At 43.8% G+C, this 15,765-nt stretch overlaps 1 protein-coding gene across 4 annotated transcripts in view; it reads left to right on the top strand.

Annotated features, from left to right (window-relative positions):
* TNC (tenascin C) overlaps window positions 1-15,765 on the top strand; it is a 152,052-nt gene that overhangs the window by 108,548 nt on the left and 27,739 nt on the right. For all 4 annotated transcript variants that reach the window (XM_085612018.1, XM_085612010.1, XM_085611999.1 and 1 more), the window contains 2 exons: window positions 12,591-12,713; window positions 15,456-15,599. In XM_085612018.1, the coding sequence (XP_085468144.1) occupies window positions 12,591-12,713; window positions 15,456-15,599 (267 nt within the window). The remainder of the gene's footprint in view (window positions 1-12,590; window positions 12,714-15,455; window positions 15,600-15,765) is intronic.

The following is a 15,765-nucleotide window of genomic DNA, read 5'->3' as shown; positions in this document are numbered from 1 at the left end:
TTGTTCGCAGAAAAAGTTGAGATGCTGGTCTTGGTGCGGGCCAGATCAGACACCCGAACCCCTGTAGTGACAGGGGAAGGCTGGGGAGATTTAAGAGTCTGTGAGTTTTCAAAGACAGTGTTAAAAATGCAGACTTCGGTGGATAAGTGACAGCAACATTAGCACATAAATTCTACTCCAAATGAGAAGCAGGCGTTGTGCATTCCGAGGTCTACAAGGCACCACCATCCGCTCCGGAGAAGGAGCCTTAACCACAACCACATTTGACTAGTAAACATCTCTCATACCGACAACTATATCAGAACTCAGATAATCAGATGTGTGGTTGAGATATGGTAATGACGCTCATGTAGATCTTAGACTATAAAATAACAGCTGCGCGTGAGGCGGCCATTTTAGAAATGAACCAGAGTAACGGCTCACAGGCAGGGCCGGCTTTCAGCGACAGGAAGAAATTGAATTGCATTTGGAGTGCCTTAATGTACATTGACTTTTGACTTTTTCGCTATTTGCTCCTGAATTTCAAAGCGTTTTCTTTGAGCAGTTATGTCTTCCTCTTAGCATTTTTGTGGTTAGGTGGTCTTACTCCTGACTGAGGTGTACCATGTGTCTGCACGTGAAGCTTTTTCTGTGATTAGCTGCATGTTACTGCTGACATACATGTGTCTTGCTCCTGAATTTGAACACTTATTGTTTGAGCATTTGTGTATTCCTGCTAACTTAGATGTATCTCATTCCTGTGATTAGTTACATCTGGCTCTTAACTTAGGAATACCTTACACCTAAATGAAAAGATTTTATCTTCAGGTCAGTTGCAGTGTCTACCTCCTGACTAAATGTGTCTTACTCCTGAATGTAAAGGATTTTTTTCTGTACTTCGTTGTGTCCTACTCCTGACTTAGCGGTGGCCTAATCTTAAATCTAAGTTTTTCTCTGTGGTTGGGTTTAGCTCCTGACTTGAGTGTCTCTAGGTCCTTGATGTCAAGTTTGTTCGGCATTTAGTCATGTCTTCCTCCTAACTTTCATGTGCCTTACTCCTGTAATAAGTCACACTTATGCACAAGAAATCTTTCTGGGTTGGCCACATGAGGTTCGTCAAAAGGGATGGAAGGAACTAATTTAGACGTAGAGACAAATAGCAGAGTTCTGCACTGAGCATTATCTGGACACGTTGAAAGGACCTCTTGATTCTTTTATGGGACAATGTTCACCTTACGGCACCTCGTATGGTGTGCATTGCGTGGAACAAGAAGCTATTGTCAGGGTGGGGCGAGAGCCATTTTGACCTTGGGTCTGTGTTAGGGATGGCCGCCAGGTGAAGGGTTTAGATGTTCAGAGCCCGATGCGTCTTCGCTGGTGTAAGCCCAGCACCTCCTCGACTCTAAACGGAGTGGGTGAACCACAAACTTGGTAGGGCAAGTGAGCGGCTGATTTACGTGGTGCTTTTCCTCCACCAGACTCCGGATGACCCCCATAATAATGCATAGCTGCCTAGAGCGACAGTAAATTTATGATTGAGCGATCTTAATAAGTGGAGAATTTTATGATCATTATGAAAGAAAAATTATTTAAAATCAGTTGAAGAAACACACACTGTCACCGTTTAGCACAATATGTAGGGCATCCAGTAAGTTTTCCATGAACATGTTCTTTGGATGAAAGATTCTGCAATTAAATACACATTTTCTTCATATTATAAATCATAAAGTTAGGACCCTCCATCAATTGAAGATATTTTTATTTTTAAACACATAAAAAAAACTCTGGGAAAATCAAAAGTCCAAAAATGTGTGAAAAGTGATCTGTAATTGACTTTTGGTTGCCCCTATGGTTAATTTATTTTAAATTTCAACCAGTAGTCAGGCTTAGCTCTGTCAAGTGACCTGCACTATCTTATCCAAACTAAATTCACCATAAACATCCTAACATTCATTGAAAAACAGGTACATGTGCAATAAGCATTTCTCACTCAAGATGATGGGCTTCTAATGTGAACCTTTGGGCATAACGATGGTATAACTGCTTAGATGTCTCACAGGCAGTTTTGGTTAGGAGAGTATTCCACAGTCAACCAAAGTGTGGACACAAATGTTGAGTTTCTTCACCATTCAGCCTGCTCCTCTGTCCCTCAATTTCTGCAGCTAAGAGATAGGTTTGGAGCTTAAGTGTTCTAGTTCAACGGGTTTGGAAACAGACCTCATTGGACTAACCAGCGACCACTACACTCTTTGCGCTTAATAACCAACAGCACTGCCTACTATTACAGACTATTGAGCTGCTTTATGAACTTACCCCACCTGTAAAAGGATTTTTCCTTGACCCGCTACAAGCTGGGTTCAGTGGTCAGTAGAAGACCTCTGAACACTTATAAGAATAGGACCCACTATTTTAGCATTCAGTTCTCGCGCGGTGCTTATCTGACATGATCAGAGCTGCATCTCGCACAGTTTCACCACCCGCACTGTACGTTACAGAGCATCATGTACTTCTCTTATATTGTTCCTGGAGACCTCTAAGGGAGTGTCATGGAGCCCGATTAAAATGAAAGCTGCATTTTTCTGAATGCATAAGTCCACATCTTGCATTTTGTTTTCTGCATGCCCGCTGTGCTGTTTCACGTTTTGCTTTTCAGGACAAAAAGGTATGCTCTCTTCTTGCGGTGGTGAGAGTGGGATCACTTTATACATGGAAGGCTGTTTACTTGGCTTAAGGCTGGGATAATACTATTCGTCTGTTTGTTTCTACGCATGTCAGCCTTATATCGAAGGATTGTCCAGCATTCGCACATGTTATAATACATATTTCTCTAACACTTTCTGGTGAAGTAAGGAATGTTGCACATGAATGTGGCATTCAGGAAGAGTTGCTGAAATGTGGTGAATGCTACGAATAGGTCCAAGGTGTGCAAGAGCTTTGACACCTTATCCAATAGCTGCCCACAAGTTGGCATCTGTGACGTCACTAGCCTTCTGCATATCCCACCTAAGTATATCATACACTTTGAATGTGGAGATTGGTTGTGTGATATTCGACCCTGAAATAAATGTCTCTTTTGATGCTCTCACCCCAGGACATCTAGCCAGCTCATGCCGCTGTGGCCTTAGCCAAGGTCCATTAAACATCCGACATGGGCTAACGCGCGTCTCAGGCCTCCGACTCCACATCTTACCTTTTTAGGTCTCGCTGGCGTTGCAGCGCGAAGCGCTGCCGCCAACGAGACTTATTGTTGCCGTGTTTGCTCCCAAGGGAGACAGACCAGGGCACGCGCAGCGATCGGGGTCTGTGGACGCGCTTCTGAGACGCGCACAGACACACACGCGCGCGCGCGCGCACACCTCACCGCTGCTGATCCCCCTCACCGCATCCCCGGCTGCCTAACGCGCGCGCACACCTCGCCAAGGACCTCGGACTCCACCTCGTTCAGCTGAACTCCCGGGGGCTGAAGCTCGTGTCCGGGGACAGAAGCAGCCCTTCCAGGTGAATATGAGCAATGGCGCGTTATTCATTGCCGAGAGGGTGGATAGGGAGCAGGTGTGCGGGCAGAGCAGCGCCTGCACGCTATATTACGAGCTAGTTTAAACTACACCTCCACCGCAGTTTGTCAGTTCGAGGTAAAATCAGGAAGACCAATCATAATCGAGAATGCATTGATTGGCTATACATCTCGGCCAATTAGAAGCAACTCTGTGGGACTCGTGTGACCAGTCTCCAGCGGTTTTACAAGGACCCAGACACAATATTGCTGCTTACTTGTGGAAAGCGCTGTACCTCTGATACGGGGCCTTAATGAAACTTAGACTGAGATTGCTGATTCTCCCTGACCCTTTACACATACAAAAGACACCAACAGGTGCTGGGGCAGGAGCACACCTCGCCATAATGAAGCATGCCACCTAACTTGCAAGAGGTGCTGTACCCTGCCTCCTGTATATTTATTGTATCTGTTCAGGTGAGCCTTCGTACTTGAGCGGTGCTCTCACTGAGTGGAGTGTTAAAGTGTCAGCTGTGATGAAGTTATGCTCGACAGAAATCACAAAAAATCCTTTTGCTTCCAGAAGCCAAGTCAAGCTTCGGTAGCTGGGCTTAAAGCCGCCTTGTTTCAGCGAGATGATGGCACTGTACGGTTCTCCGAGCGAGGGGCTGGTCTAAAACCATTACTGTTCTGTCACGGCGTGAGGCTGATTACTGGAGACATCTGCTTAGCCATGTGACGGAGAAGACCCAGGGTTTCTGGAGTGTGTGCGGCAGGCTTGAGAGTGCGACTCGGTCGGTGCTCAGCTCTGGTCTGCGCGGGAACTGGAGCAGAATGAGGGGGCTCGAAGCGCTCCACTGCCGTCGGGCTCTCGGCCCCGAGCGTGAGCGTTATCTGGACAGGCTAGTCTAGAAGTGCTACTCACTCAAGCACCACTTCTTGCGTATGTGGGTTATTAGGAAAGGCATAGACGAGCAGATGTGGCTTTCCGGGTTATTAGGAAAGGCATAGACGAGCGGATGTGGCTTTCCAGCCAGAGCGGCCGACTTTGGAGCTGGGAAGCTGCTCAATGTTCTGTGATTCTGGGCAAATTACTTAATCTCCCCGTGTCTACCCAAAAATGAATGTGGTTGTGTAACTTAATTGGTGCTCATGTAAAGAGTCCATACCTTCCTGTCGAGTTACCGCTATATTGCAACAAAGCAAGCCTCAAAGCTTGCTACACCAGGCGCTCACCCATGAGTCCGCGGGTGTGAGTTATCAGGACAGGCTTGAAGCATGTCACCACCCTCAGGAGCGCATCTCTGGACACCGGAGAGTGTGGGGTATCCTAACCGACTCAAAAGGCACCACCCTCCAGGCTCACCTCTCGCCCCCGGGATGTGTGAAATATCAGGACAGGCTCGAGGCGTGCCATACCTATCGGACGCACACCTGTGGCTTTGTGGGGTACCGAAAACACAGCCTGGTCCTCCTGGCCAATTTTTGGGCCCAGGTAAGTGTGTGATGCCAGGACAGGCGTGAAGCGCGGTTTCCCCTTCAAGCTTATGCTTGGGCCTCGTGTGCAGCTATCCTCCATGCCCACTTTGTTTCTGTTCCTCCGCGCCCACTTTGTTTCTGTTCTTAAGCTGGGCCCCGGTGATCCTACAGAAATGCACGGTTAGCTGTAATGGAGTGTGTACAGCACGTGGCATTAGGCGGACTGACCGCCTGTGCAGCAAAGCAGGCACAAGCATCCTTTGGGCTGTGTGGACGTGCCATTTAAAAGATGAGCTGCAGTCTTTATTTCTGACCTCTGTGTGAGGCACTGCACTGGCGAGCGCTGTCAAGCACCAGGCACCACAGGTTATACTAACATTTTGAATAAAACCCGCATCACCGCAAGGCTTAGTTGCAAATATCATTATCAGCTGTGTTCAGCTAACCGCGTGATCTCCTAATTATGAATAATTTTCCTAGTTCAGTGGTTGGCACTTCCTTCTGGCGATTCTTTCATAATGCACATGTGGCTAAAATCCATACATGCCAACATACCCGATTCAGGCGGGAGACGCCTGGTTTTCGAAGCACAAAATGGCTTTATTTTGGCGGCTCTTTGGGGCCCTCCTGGTAATCAGGATATAATTACCACTGTTGATTTGCATATGACTTATACCATGCTGTTTTTTTTCATGTGAATTTGCTTTCACAAAAGGTATTTCACCAAAACCAGTGTGCAAGGAGTTAAAGTTGTACAGTAAAGTTAAAATCATACAGTAGACACCTCATGACTATTAGATTTCTTCCCCTTGTTACACACAATCTGAAAGGTAGTAAACAGTGTTTTCATCGTGCCAAGTTTGCTGTACTGTGGTAAAAAAACAAAACTAATGTCACCTTTGCACATTTATGGAAAAGTACCGAATTTGATAGTGTTCCTCCACAGGGGGGCATAACCATAGTAACTGAGAACCAAGGGGAAAGAAAAAGAGAACCAGCTTAATTCTAAGTGAGCTGGGGCACAGAGAATGAGTGAGCAAGAGACAGGGTGCGAAAGTGGAAGGTGGGTTTAGGGTAGTGGCTATTAGCTTGTGCTACATTGTTTTGTGGTTATTCGCGTGTGCTGCAGTGTATAGGAAAACTGGTAGGTGAGACGCATAGTCGTTATCATTGGGTGCTGCACGAAGCAGTAAAAGGGTGGCAGTTGTTACACAGGGAGCATGAAGCAGAAAAAGAGAGGTACTTATTGGCACGCAGTGGGTGATGCAGTAGAACAGAGGTGGTGATTTTGGCAATCCTGTATGGTACAGCAAAGGGGTGGTGATTATTGGTAGGCAATGAATGCATCGTCTGGCAGAATGGTGGTGAATATCACCAGGCACTCTATTGAACACAGAAAAAGGGGTAGTTAATGGCAGGTGCTACAAAGAGGATAGAAAGGAGAGAAAAAGGCGATGACCGTATGTGAAGCATGGAACAGTAAAAGGCTGCTTGTTACCAGCAAGAACTGCAGAGTATGGTGGAGGTTCTGGTAAGGGCTGTTGAAAGTATGGACCTTTTTAGCGCGTGTTACGTCGTGTTGTAGAACAGTGATTGTTGGTGGCCCGCACAGTCGGGAGCAGTAAGCATGTTGTTCTTATTGGCATGCCCTGCAGTGGGAAGCATTAGAAGGGTGGTGCTTGTTGGCTGGTCTTGCTTGGGGAAATAAACAAGCATTAAAAATGCAATAGGTATCGCCTTTCATTAAGTTAAAGCCATTTGCTTTGCTATACAATACCATTAGCAAAGCAAATGGCTTTGACTTAATCAAAGGCGAGACCAATTGCATTTTCAATGCTTTTTTTTATTGTTCTCCATGTATTTTTTAGCTCTACTATATCTTAAATAGGCTGCCCCAAGGCCCCCCTACAATCACTCCGTATTACCAGGGGTCTGGCAATAACCTAATACTGTACACATTATTACACTACACTTTTTGCTTGCGCAACATTGCTTACTAACTTTTTGCCTTTTATGCGCCTTTATACACTTCAAATGTTATAAACAGCTATCTTTCCAACTAAATTACCAGCTTTTTGCATGCTGTACAAAATGTTTCTCTATTATTTCTGCTTATAGAAAATTCCTTATTTTACTATTTTTTATATGCACTGCTTAAAGCCTAAACAGGCAACTAAACAAGCAGTTACAAGTAAAGTCACCTTGCACAACGAAACACATCATAAATAAATTGGTACAGCAAATGTAGTACCACCAACCTATATTTCTCATACGTTTATTCCTACATAATATTCCTATATTTTTTCATAATACAAGCACACACAATCCCACTCTATAAACTTTCCTCCACTTTACTGAACTCAACACCACTCCACGCTAAACTACTCAACTCCACTACACTCTATAATAATTTCCTCTACTCTATACTACACCACTTCACTGTACCACACTACACTCTATAGGTCTACATTAACAAAATTTGAGCTAGTAATGTTGCATTAATATTTGCTACGCCAAAAACTCAAACTTTTAATAATGCGAGACCTATTGCATTGCAAATGCTTGTTCTCACTTCTGATTGTTTCAAACAATGCTCATCAGACTGGTTAATGGCTTCTTGCTGTTGAGCTCCAGTCCTAAGCCCTATGAGTAAGCCTTCATCAGGGCGGGTGTCGGCCGGAGGGGTTGCTCGTGATTACAGGCTTTGGTGTTCTGTGCTTCCTGCTGCACGTTCTTCTCTTCACTAATCGGCCTCTTGGCTTCTTCTCTTTCATGTGTGCTAACGACCTTCATTACACGTGCTCCGTCATCCCCCACAGCTGCTGCTAGCCTGGTCTTGATGCCAGGTTTGCCTCACACGCTGCTCCTTTCCCAAGGCAGAAGCAATTACACTGTTCCCTCTTATGTGATGAGGCCCCCGAGGGCTTCTCATATTTATCTCACACGCATTGCACACCCTCCCCTCATGCGAGTGGCTCCATCATGTTTGCGCCCTCTTTGCCTGCGACTCACCTGTGTATCTCACCTTTAGAGTTATGCTTCATTTCCTCTGCCAGTGTTCATTGATTTCTACAGCTCACCTACATTTTCACTTCACTCATTGCACCTATAATCACACTTAGCATTTCAGTGCCCCAGAGCACCTTCTTCCATCCCTAACTTCTCCTAATTTTGGTTTACCTCAAGCTCCCTGACTCTCTTTACTTGAATCTCACATTCGTTGTCATCTATTAAGTTTCTTACATTTTTACCCCGCAGCACCTTTACTTTACACTCAGTACTGTCAGAGGACTTTTACAGACACAAATTCTGTCTGAGTCTAGTTTTCTTATCTTCATGAATTCTTCATTTCTGCCTCTCTGCCACTTACTGTCCTCTGGTTCACTTTAGTCTCACATATACTGCTCTCTAGTGAACTTCCACTTCACATGCATTTCCCTGCTTTGTGCTTGACCACTTACCTCACTCATAATTTCTTCAGCTAATTTAAAATTACACTCCTGTGCTCTTTTCTCAAACATTGGATCCTTAGTTCTTGCTTATCCTTCACCAGTACACAATTACCCTTCACTCTCGCTCTCACTGCTTCCCTTTCTTCACTTAACAAGGCACAGGTTTACTCTCCCCTTTCACCCATGCTTAGATATTCTCATCTCCTCTGTTCACAAACAACTTTCTCTTACCACCCTTCCTTCTACACAAGCATTTCTCCCAGTGCACGCCCCCATCTCTCCCCACACTCACTGCTTCACAGTTCTTAAGATTTCTCATTGTGTCTGGGCATGCACCTTCCTTCTTCTCAAATCTCACAGCTTTCTCTGTGTTACATATACCTTTCCAGTGCCCTTCATTCACTTTCCACACGGCAGCTAACAATTACTCATGCCATTCACTGATACACAGTGCTTCCTATGTGCACACCCTTCCCCAAGTACACAATTTCACAATTTTATCTTTATAACATTACTATATGTGTACCCGCCATCCATAGTGAATCATCACCCTTCTTTTACAAAGTCTGCTTCTCTTTAGATGTATGTTTTACATAAATACACTTACCTTTGCCATTCCACCCTAAAATTTCTCCCTTTCCCACAGCTCAATCACAACACTTCCTGTACCTCAGCTCACTTTCATTCATCATCCTTCATTCCTCTTCCGCACCAACCCTTCCAGCACAGACAGGAACACACATGAACAGAGTGCACACATGCGCACATGCGCATGCAGACAGACACACACACACACACTATCCCGGAGTGTCCATTAGTCCATCTCTCAAGCTCGCTGTCTCAGTGGATCTATCACCCTTCACTGACACACACCCCTTCAGTGTGTGCACCCACACCCCATACAAACACTGCGCACTTCACCACCACCGGATCAGTGGCTCTTACGTAAGGTACGGACAGGTAGTAAAGAGCTGTAGGTCACCACTGATAGGTGTATCCAAATATCGACCACAATAACTGCCACTTTATTGACACATAGACAGTGCTCTTCCTGTACCTCACTGACACGTCACCAACCCTCACTTGCACTGACTCACCATGAAACTCTCACTGCTCCTTCACAATGGTCAATGGTGAACAATGGCTCGGGCTTGCTTAAAACTACTACTAAAGATCCCATTTTAAAGATGAAAAAACACAAACTGGTCAAACATTTCAAGGATGTTCTGCCTCAATATCACAAAGAGAGAAGAACCAGAGCAGGTGAAGCCAAGAGATCACCTGGGAGGGAGCACCATGGCTCTTCCACGGCCACACTGTCACCGCAGTCTGTTCGCTTGGACCATCACGTCACATAGGGTTAGGTTTAGCGCTAATGGCCGTTATGATATTACGATTGTGGCGCTTTCAGAGGACAGAGAGTTGTCTTTACATATTGTCTCATCCCTTACGTAACACAAGTACAGTCGCAATAGACTGAGAGTGCTTACATGCTTCTCATATGGTATCAGTACTACTCAAGGAGGGCGGATGGGTGAGCTGAGTTCATGGTTTGCGGCAGGCCTCTGTGCGCTACGGATATAGAGTTCGAAACCTGGCATCGAGTTCCATTGGAAAATATTAACACTTGTCACAGTGCTATGCGACAGAAGTAAATGCTGTGAAATATGTTATATAAAACAATCCAATATTATGATAGTTAAGAATATGTTTGCGTACAAAATGTTCTAGAAAGATAACCCGCTGGGTTTAATTTTCCAGAGATAGAAGGGGCACTCAGGCGCTTTGATTGAATCACAGGTACAGGTTCCACCACACCGATGGTATTCACCATTCTCGTTGTCCACCACCGTCTTTAAAATGGAAGGCTCTACGGTATCGGCCATTTTGTAAGAGCACACCTACATGAGGATACACCTAGATGGCGTGTTCTCACGTAAAATAAATAGGCTCGAGCTTTTAACAGCATCTAACATTGTTTTTTTAAAGATAGTAGCTTCATGTACCCTGGCCACATCACGTCAAACATCAATCTTGTTGGTTTTCCTATACTTTCACTGGGAACGAAGAGATTTCTAAATGAATTCCTGTGGCCTAGCCAGCTCTTTGCTCTTACAAAGCACAGTTTACTGCTCCTATGTAATTTGTCTGTCTATTTTGGCACTCATATTCAAAGAGAAAATAAATAAGAAAGTGAACCAAATGTGTCCTTCACAAAACTGAAATAATTTACAGTCCTCTGGGGAGCGGAGGGGAATAATTTTAAGATTTTTCTCTTTGCCATGGTTTGTTCAAGCAAGCTTTCCCCTCTCCTCCACTGGCAAGGCATGCATGCGTGAGAGATGCTCTTCTCTTTGTCTCCTGCTTTCCAGTCCATTTCACTCCTTAGCTTTTCACAGCACTGGCACTTGGCCACCAACCCTTTCAATGCGGCTTGTTTGGTTTTGTCACTCTTTGCTAATGGACTTCTCCTGTGTGGTCTATTTATTTTGAACAACCTTAAGGCTTGTTTTGCTTGAAATGGGCCCTTGAAGAGTTGGAATAAGAAAAATGCAGAAGAATGACATAGGGCAGGAGCAAAACATCTCACATGGGAAATGTTTGAGGAAGAAGATTAACTGTTTGTCAACCGAGCCTATCTATTTAACTCATCGTGACAACCTTAACCACTCGTCAAAGAAACTAGCATTTGCATCAAAAAATGTATTGTCAGTCAAGTAGTACCTCGCCGGGTGCTATGCTGTTCTGAGTGTTTGAAGTGATCGGCCTTCTTTCGACTAGTCTTCATGCTGAGCTCAGTGAGGATCTTATGAAAAAGGAGGATATAGTACTCCATCCATGAACACATATATGATCAAAGGGTACTAGGGCATCACTACCATCCTAGCTCCCTTCAGGAAACTGCATTCTGTTGTAATCCGTTATTGATCTCAATACAAGGTTGATGTTTCACAAAGTAGATGCTTTATTCAGAGCGCAGAAATAACGTTGGTATCCCCATAACAGCCAGCATACAACTGAGAGTCTAGGAACACAGCTCTGATGCGTCCCATAGCAACGCTAGAAAACAAAGTAGAATCCTGCATTTAAAGCACCATAACATAAATAACATATTGTAGCAAGTACCAAACATAACACATTCCTACCCCAAGATAAGACCTCATAGTAGTGTGATCTCAGTGTATGTCAAAATCTTATGATAGTTAAGGGTTTTAAGTCGTCCAAACTTTACCTCAAAGTGCTGAGGGAGAAACGTATGTAGCTGGTGAGAAGAAGAACAATTGTTGCAGGACACATCCTTATTTTATTTGATTTCTTTGGAGTTTTATATAGAGCGATCTTGATTTGAAGGTCTCAGAGCGCGTCACATGAGCACAAGCTGCGTTACACAAGGACACATTAATTTTTGTTAGGCACAGGGAGATTAAGTGATTTTTCCAGAATCACAGGATGTTGAGCGTCTCGACTCCAGACTCAAACCGGGTTCCCCAGATTTGAGCCAAGACTCGAACCGCGTTCCCCATATTTGAGATCGACTGCCTAGTAGTTTGGCCACATCCTCTCCCCGTCCAATCTCACACATCTCTCCTGCATCCGATACCAATTCTTGCCAGAGGGAGAAAGAGAACATATCTTGCTCTGAGCACACATTTGAAGTTCATCCATCTGTCAGCAGTAATACCTTTTCTTCTAAAAATTTGCATCACATCCAGCATCAGCTCTTTTCAGGGGGAGAGAAGTAAAGTATGCACTTCACGTCCTTTCGTAATAAAGGACAATTATCTGAGAAAGCCCAACACACTTCCTCTTCTCAATACCATGTATTGCTGTGATATATCACCCTCTCCTGACTTCATCCAGATCATTGCACTATTGTGATGAAAATAGGGGTTAAGTACCCCATTGCATGGCTTTGTACAGTGCTTTGTTATTCAAGTGTGCCTGCACACCCCAAGTCAATGATTGCAATTACATATTACCATTTTCTTGTCCACAGACAAGAAAATGATAATAGACCTCCAGACTTCTTTAATGTAACTTATAATTGTGGAAACAAATGTGAAACTCTACTCATAGGAATTCATATATTAACAACGCCTTACCCATCAAAGATGAGTGGGTGCCTATAGACTGTTGACAAAGGGCAGGAAAACTTTTAATTAATTGCATATTTTTATTATCCACAGCTGTTGGTGCTCCAAAAGGACTTTCCTTCTCTGATATCACAGAAACCTCAGCCACTGTCAGCTGGACTGCCCCACAGACGCGAGTTGATAGGTTCAAGGTCACCTATGTTCCAAAGAGCGGAGGTAAGACCAAATACATACGACTCAGAGGTATCACCAAACCTGTGTTTGCCTGCCAAGTGGGTGCAGATATTGAATTCCATGACAGGTCTAATAACTGAAAGATGGCAAACACTTAAGCTGGATGGGAAGTTCCCTATTGCTAACTGCTTGCAAGAAAGTGAATATCTTATGGGTCACTGTTTGTTAACTCTTCACAGCAGGAGAGCAGAGACCAGTTCTCTGACTAAGGTGGTTAGAACGCTACCTGTAGAATCTGTGCAAACATAATCATCATTACAGGTCTGAATCCCGACACAGGGTTTAATTATTCCTAGGTTGATAACATGAGGAATGATATATTTGCCTTGTTGGTTTTGAGATGGGTTAAAATGTATTCTATTTGTAGAAAGCAAAAAGGTGATGGTTGAATTATTCTCAGCCACCAATAGGCAGTCTGGGCTGAATTTGAGTCCATCATATGATTGCCCCCTTGCCACTCCAGACAAGATCCATCCACCCTCATTCAAATCTAGCCAGCATTCTCAAGACAGGATCCCTCTGAACTGGAAACAAGCAGCCACAGCCCAGTATCGGCCTATCTTGGCCTCGTTAGTAAGATGCTGGAGTTTCCAACTCCATAGTGGCATGGAACCCACGTCTGTGCATACCAGTCGCATTTAGGGCCATGAACGGGAAAAAACAAAAGGGAAATCGATGGAATGCTGAAATATTTCTCAGCCTCCGGCAGTGACTGTAGCTTGCTTGTCAGTCCATGAAGTTTTGCCCATTGTGCCATTTCAGACCAGAATCAATGGGAACAGTCCAGACTAGACTGCCAGTCCTGGCCCCCTCTGAGCAGAAAACAATAACCCCTAGACCGGTTTCAGCTGATGTGAGCCTCGTCAGTAAGATGCAGCTTAATGTCTATTGCACACTGACGTGGGATCCACATGCTTGCATACTCGTCATGCTTAGGGCATTGCATGGGGATTACAAAGAGATGAGCAGTGATTTGCTTAGATCAATCTTGGCCACTAATAATTACTCTGCATTGCATTCCAGTCTACCTCTTGTCTTCCACTATGCCACTCCATACAAGAACCAGTCCTATGCAACTCAGAGTCGGTCCTGCTGCAATGAGAATAGTCCAGCACTAACTCCCGGGACAGGTCCCTACTGACCAGCAAACAAGAACCCCAGACCGGTTTCGGCCAACTTGGGCTCTGTCACTAAGGTGCAGCTTCTTTCCTATGGCACAATGAGCACAGGCAATTACTCTGTGCGCAAACCAAACCATCATTTGTTTGTCCACGATACCACTACAGACAATAACTAACTATTTGCGATACACAACGATTCTGATAATATAGGGCAGTTTTCTAGAATCCGAACTACAGACCTCCTAAAGAGGCGAGTGTTTTTATGGGGTGTTAAATATATTGTGTCATTAGTTTGAGTATGCGATTGTGCTTGAAGTGTGCTGAGAGATTTAAGCAGGGAAAACCCAGAAACTGAACATTAGCCAAACAAATTCGGTGATTGATTGTTAGATCAACTAATTGGCTTATTACTTCAACATTACAATTGTAATTGAAATGAAAAAGAGAATGTATATATTAAATTAAACAATGCACAATAATTGGCACTGTCCACCTGTGAAGCTTAATTCGTTTTTGAACAATGACGTGGACAGTTTTTGAGAAATGGCGTGGACAGGTTGGCGGTTCTCTTTTTCGCATCTCTATCCGACACCATATTCTTGTGCTTCTTCATAGGAATTAGCAAGCTCTGGGCGTGTTTATAGAGATAAGAAACACTGCCAGGGAAATACAGAAAGCTACACACACACACACACACACACAGTCCCATTGTGAATATGTACTTCCAGTCATTTTATAAAATGTTCACGATCGAACAAATATTGTGTGTCCGTTGTGGAGTTTTTGTGCCTCGTTATGTACCTATAGGAGCTAAAGCTTTGATAGTCTGTATAGGGCTTCACTGACACAAATGGAGGAATTTATTGGCCATGATGGTGTTACAAATATGTCTGCCTAAAGAGAAAGATTGGGCAAAGAACTTTTCCTTTCATTTTAGGAGCATTTGAAGATTCTCTCGTCATTATTCTTGGGCATACTCCTCAGTTTTCTAAGTTAGAATGTTTACCCACATAGTGGACCCACAATACTAGTTAGTTGTGCACACATATAATGTGGGCCAGAGATAAAGGCGAGGACACATAAATAGAATAATGGAAAATAAACAGCGTTGGCAACCAAATTCCAGTCCAGTAAAGCCATCAGTACATGCATGTGCTGAATGCCTTTATCACTTGACCATTGAGATTATGCAGATTTACACCGTCACAAAACAGGTTTAGAAATTAAGTAACAAGATCTATCAGGCTCATATACTAAGTAAAATAAAATCTCCACAAAAATATTTCAGTAAATATATAGCTTAAAGTAATGCCTCCTCTATTAAACACGTGTTTCTTTTAATACTGCTCTGAGTAAATCAGGTTTTACATTTCATGAATATAGTTTTAATCTTATTATTCGGTGGAGCAATAACTATATCTTGCGATAACATGTTTTGTAATGCTCAGTCAGTATGTCCTAACTCCTCATTTTCACACACAATTCTTTTGTTCACAGGCAAATTCTTATTGTTGAAAAGTTATTATTATTTTATTAAATGGTGCCATGTTTGCTGAAGAGTGAAGTGTCTCTTCACACTTTTGCTTCTTCTGTGTTATCAAAGGTGTTCCACAGACTCTGACGGTGGATGGAACCAAGACGCGAACCACTCTACTGAAACTTATTCCAGGTGTTGAGTATATTGTCACTGTTGTTTCGGTCAAAGCACTTGACGAAAGTGGGCCAATCTCAGGACCTCTGACAACAGGTAAAGTGCAGATGTTAATTACATATATTAGATCTAGAATATAAACACAAGTGAAGTTGCTAGTGGTTCTCCTGCATGTAGAAAGGGAGAATGTTCCAAAATTCAAATTCCATGCATAAGATAGGTTTGCAAGCGTAGACATGGGTTCATATGGAACCCCTTGCAC

The sequence above is a fragment of the Triturus cristatus genome, chromosome 1_2, assembly GCF_964204655.1.
Source record: "Triturus cristatus chromosome 1_2, aTriCri1.1, whole genome shotgun sequence".
Classification (NCBI taxonomy): Eukaryota; Metazoa; Chordata; class Amphibia; order Caudata; family Salamandridae; genus Triturus; species Triturus cristatus.
Note: the sequence above shows the minus strand (reverse complement) of the source record. Positions and strands in the feature narration are given on the sequence as shown.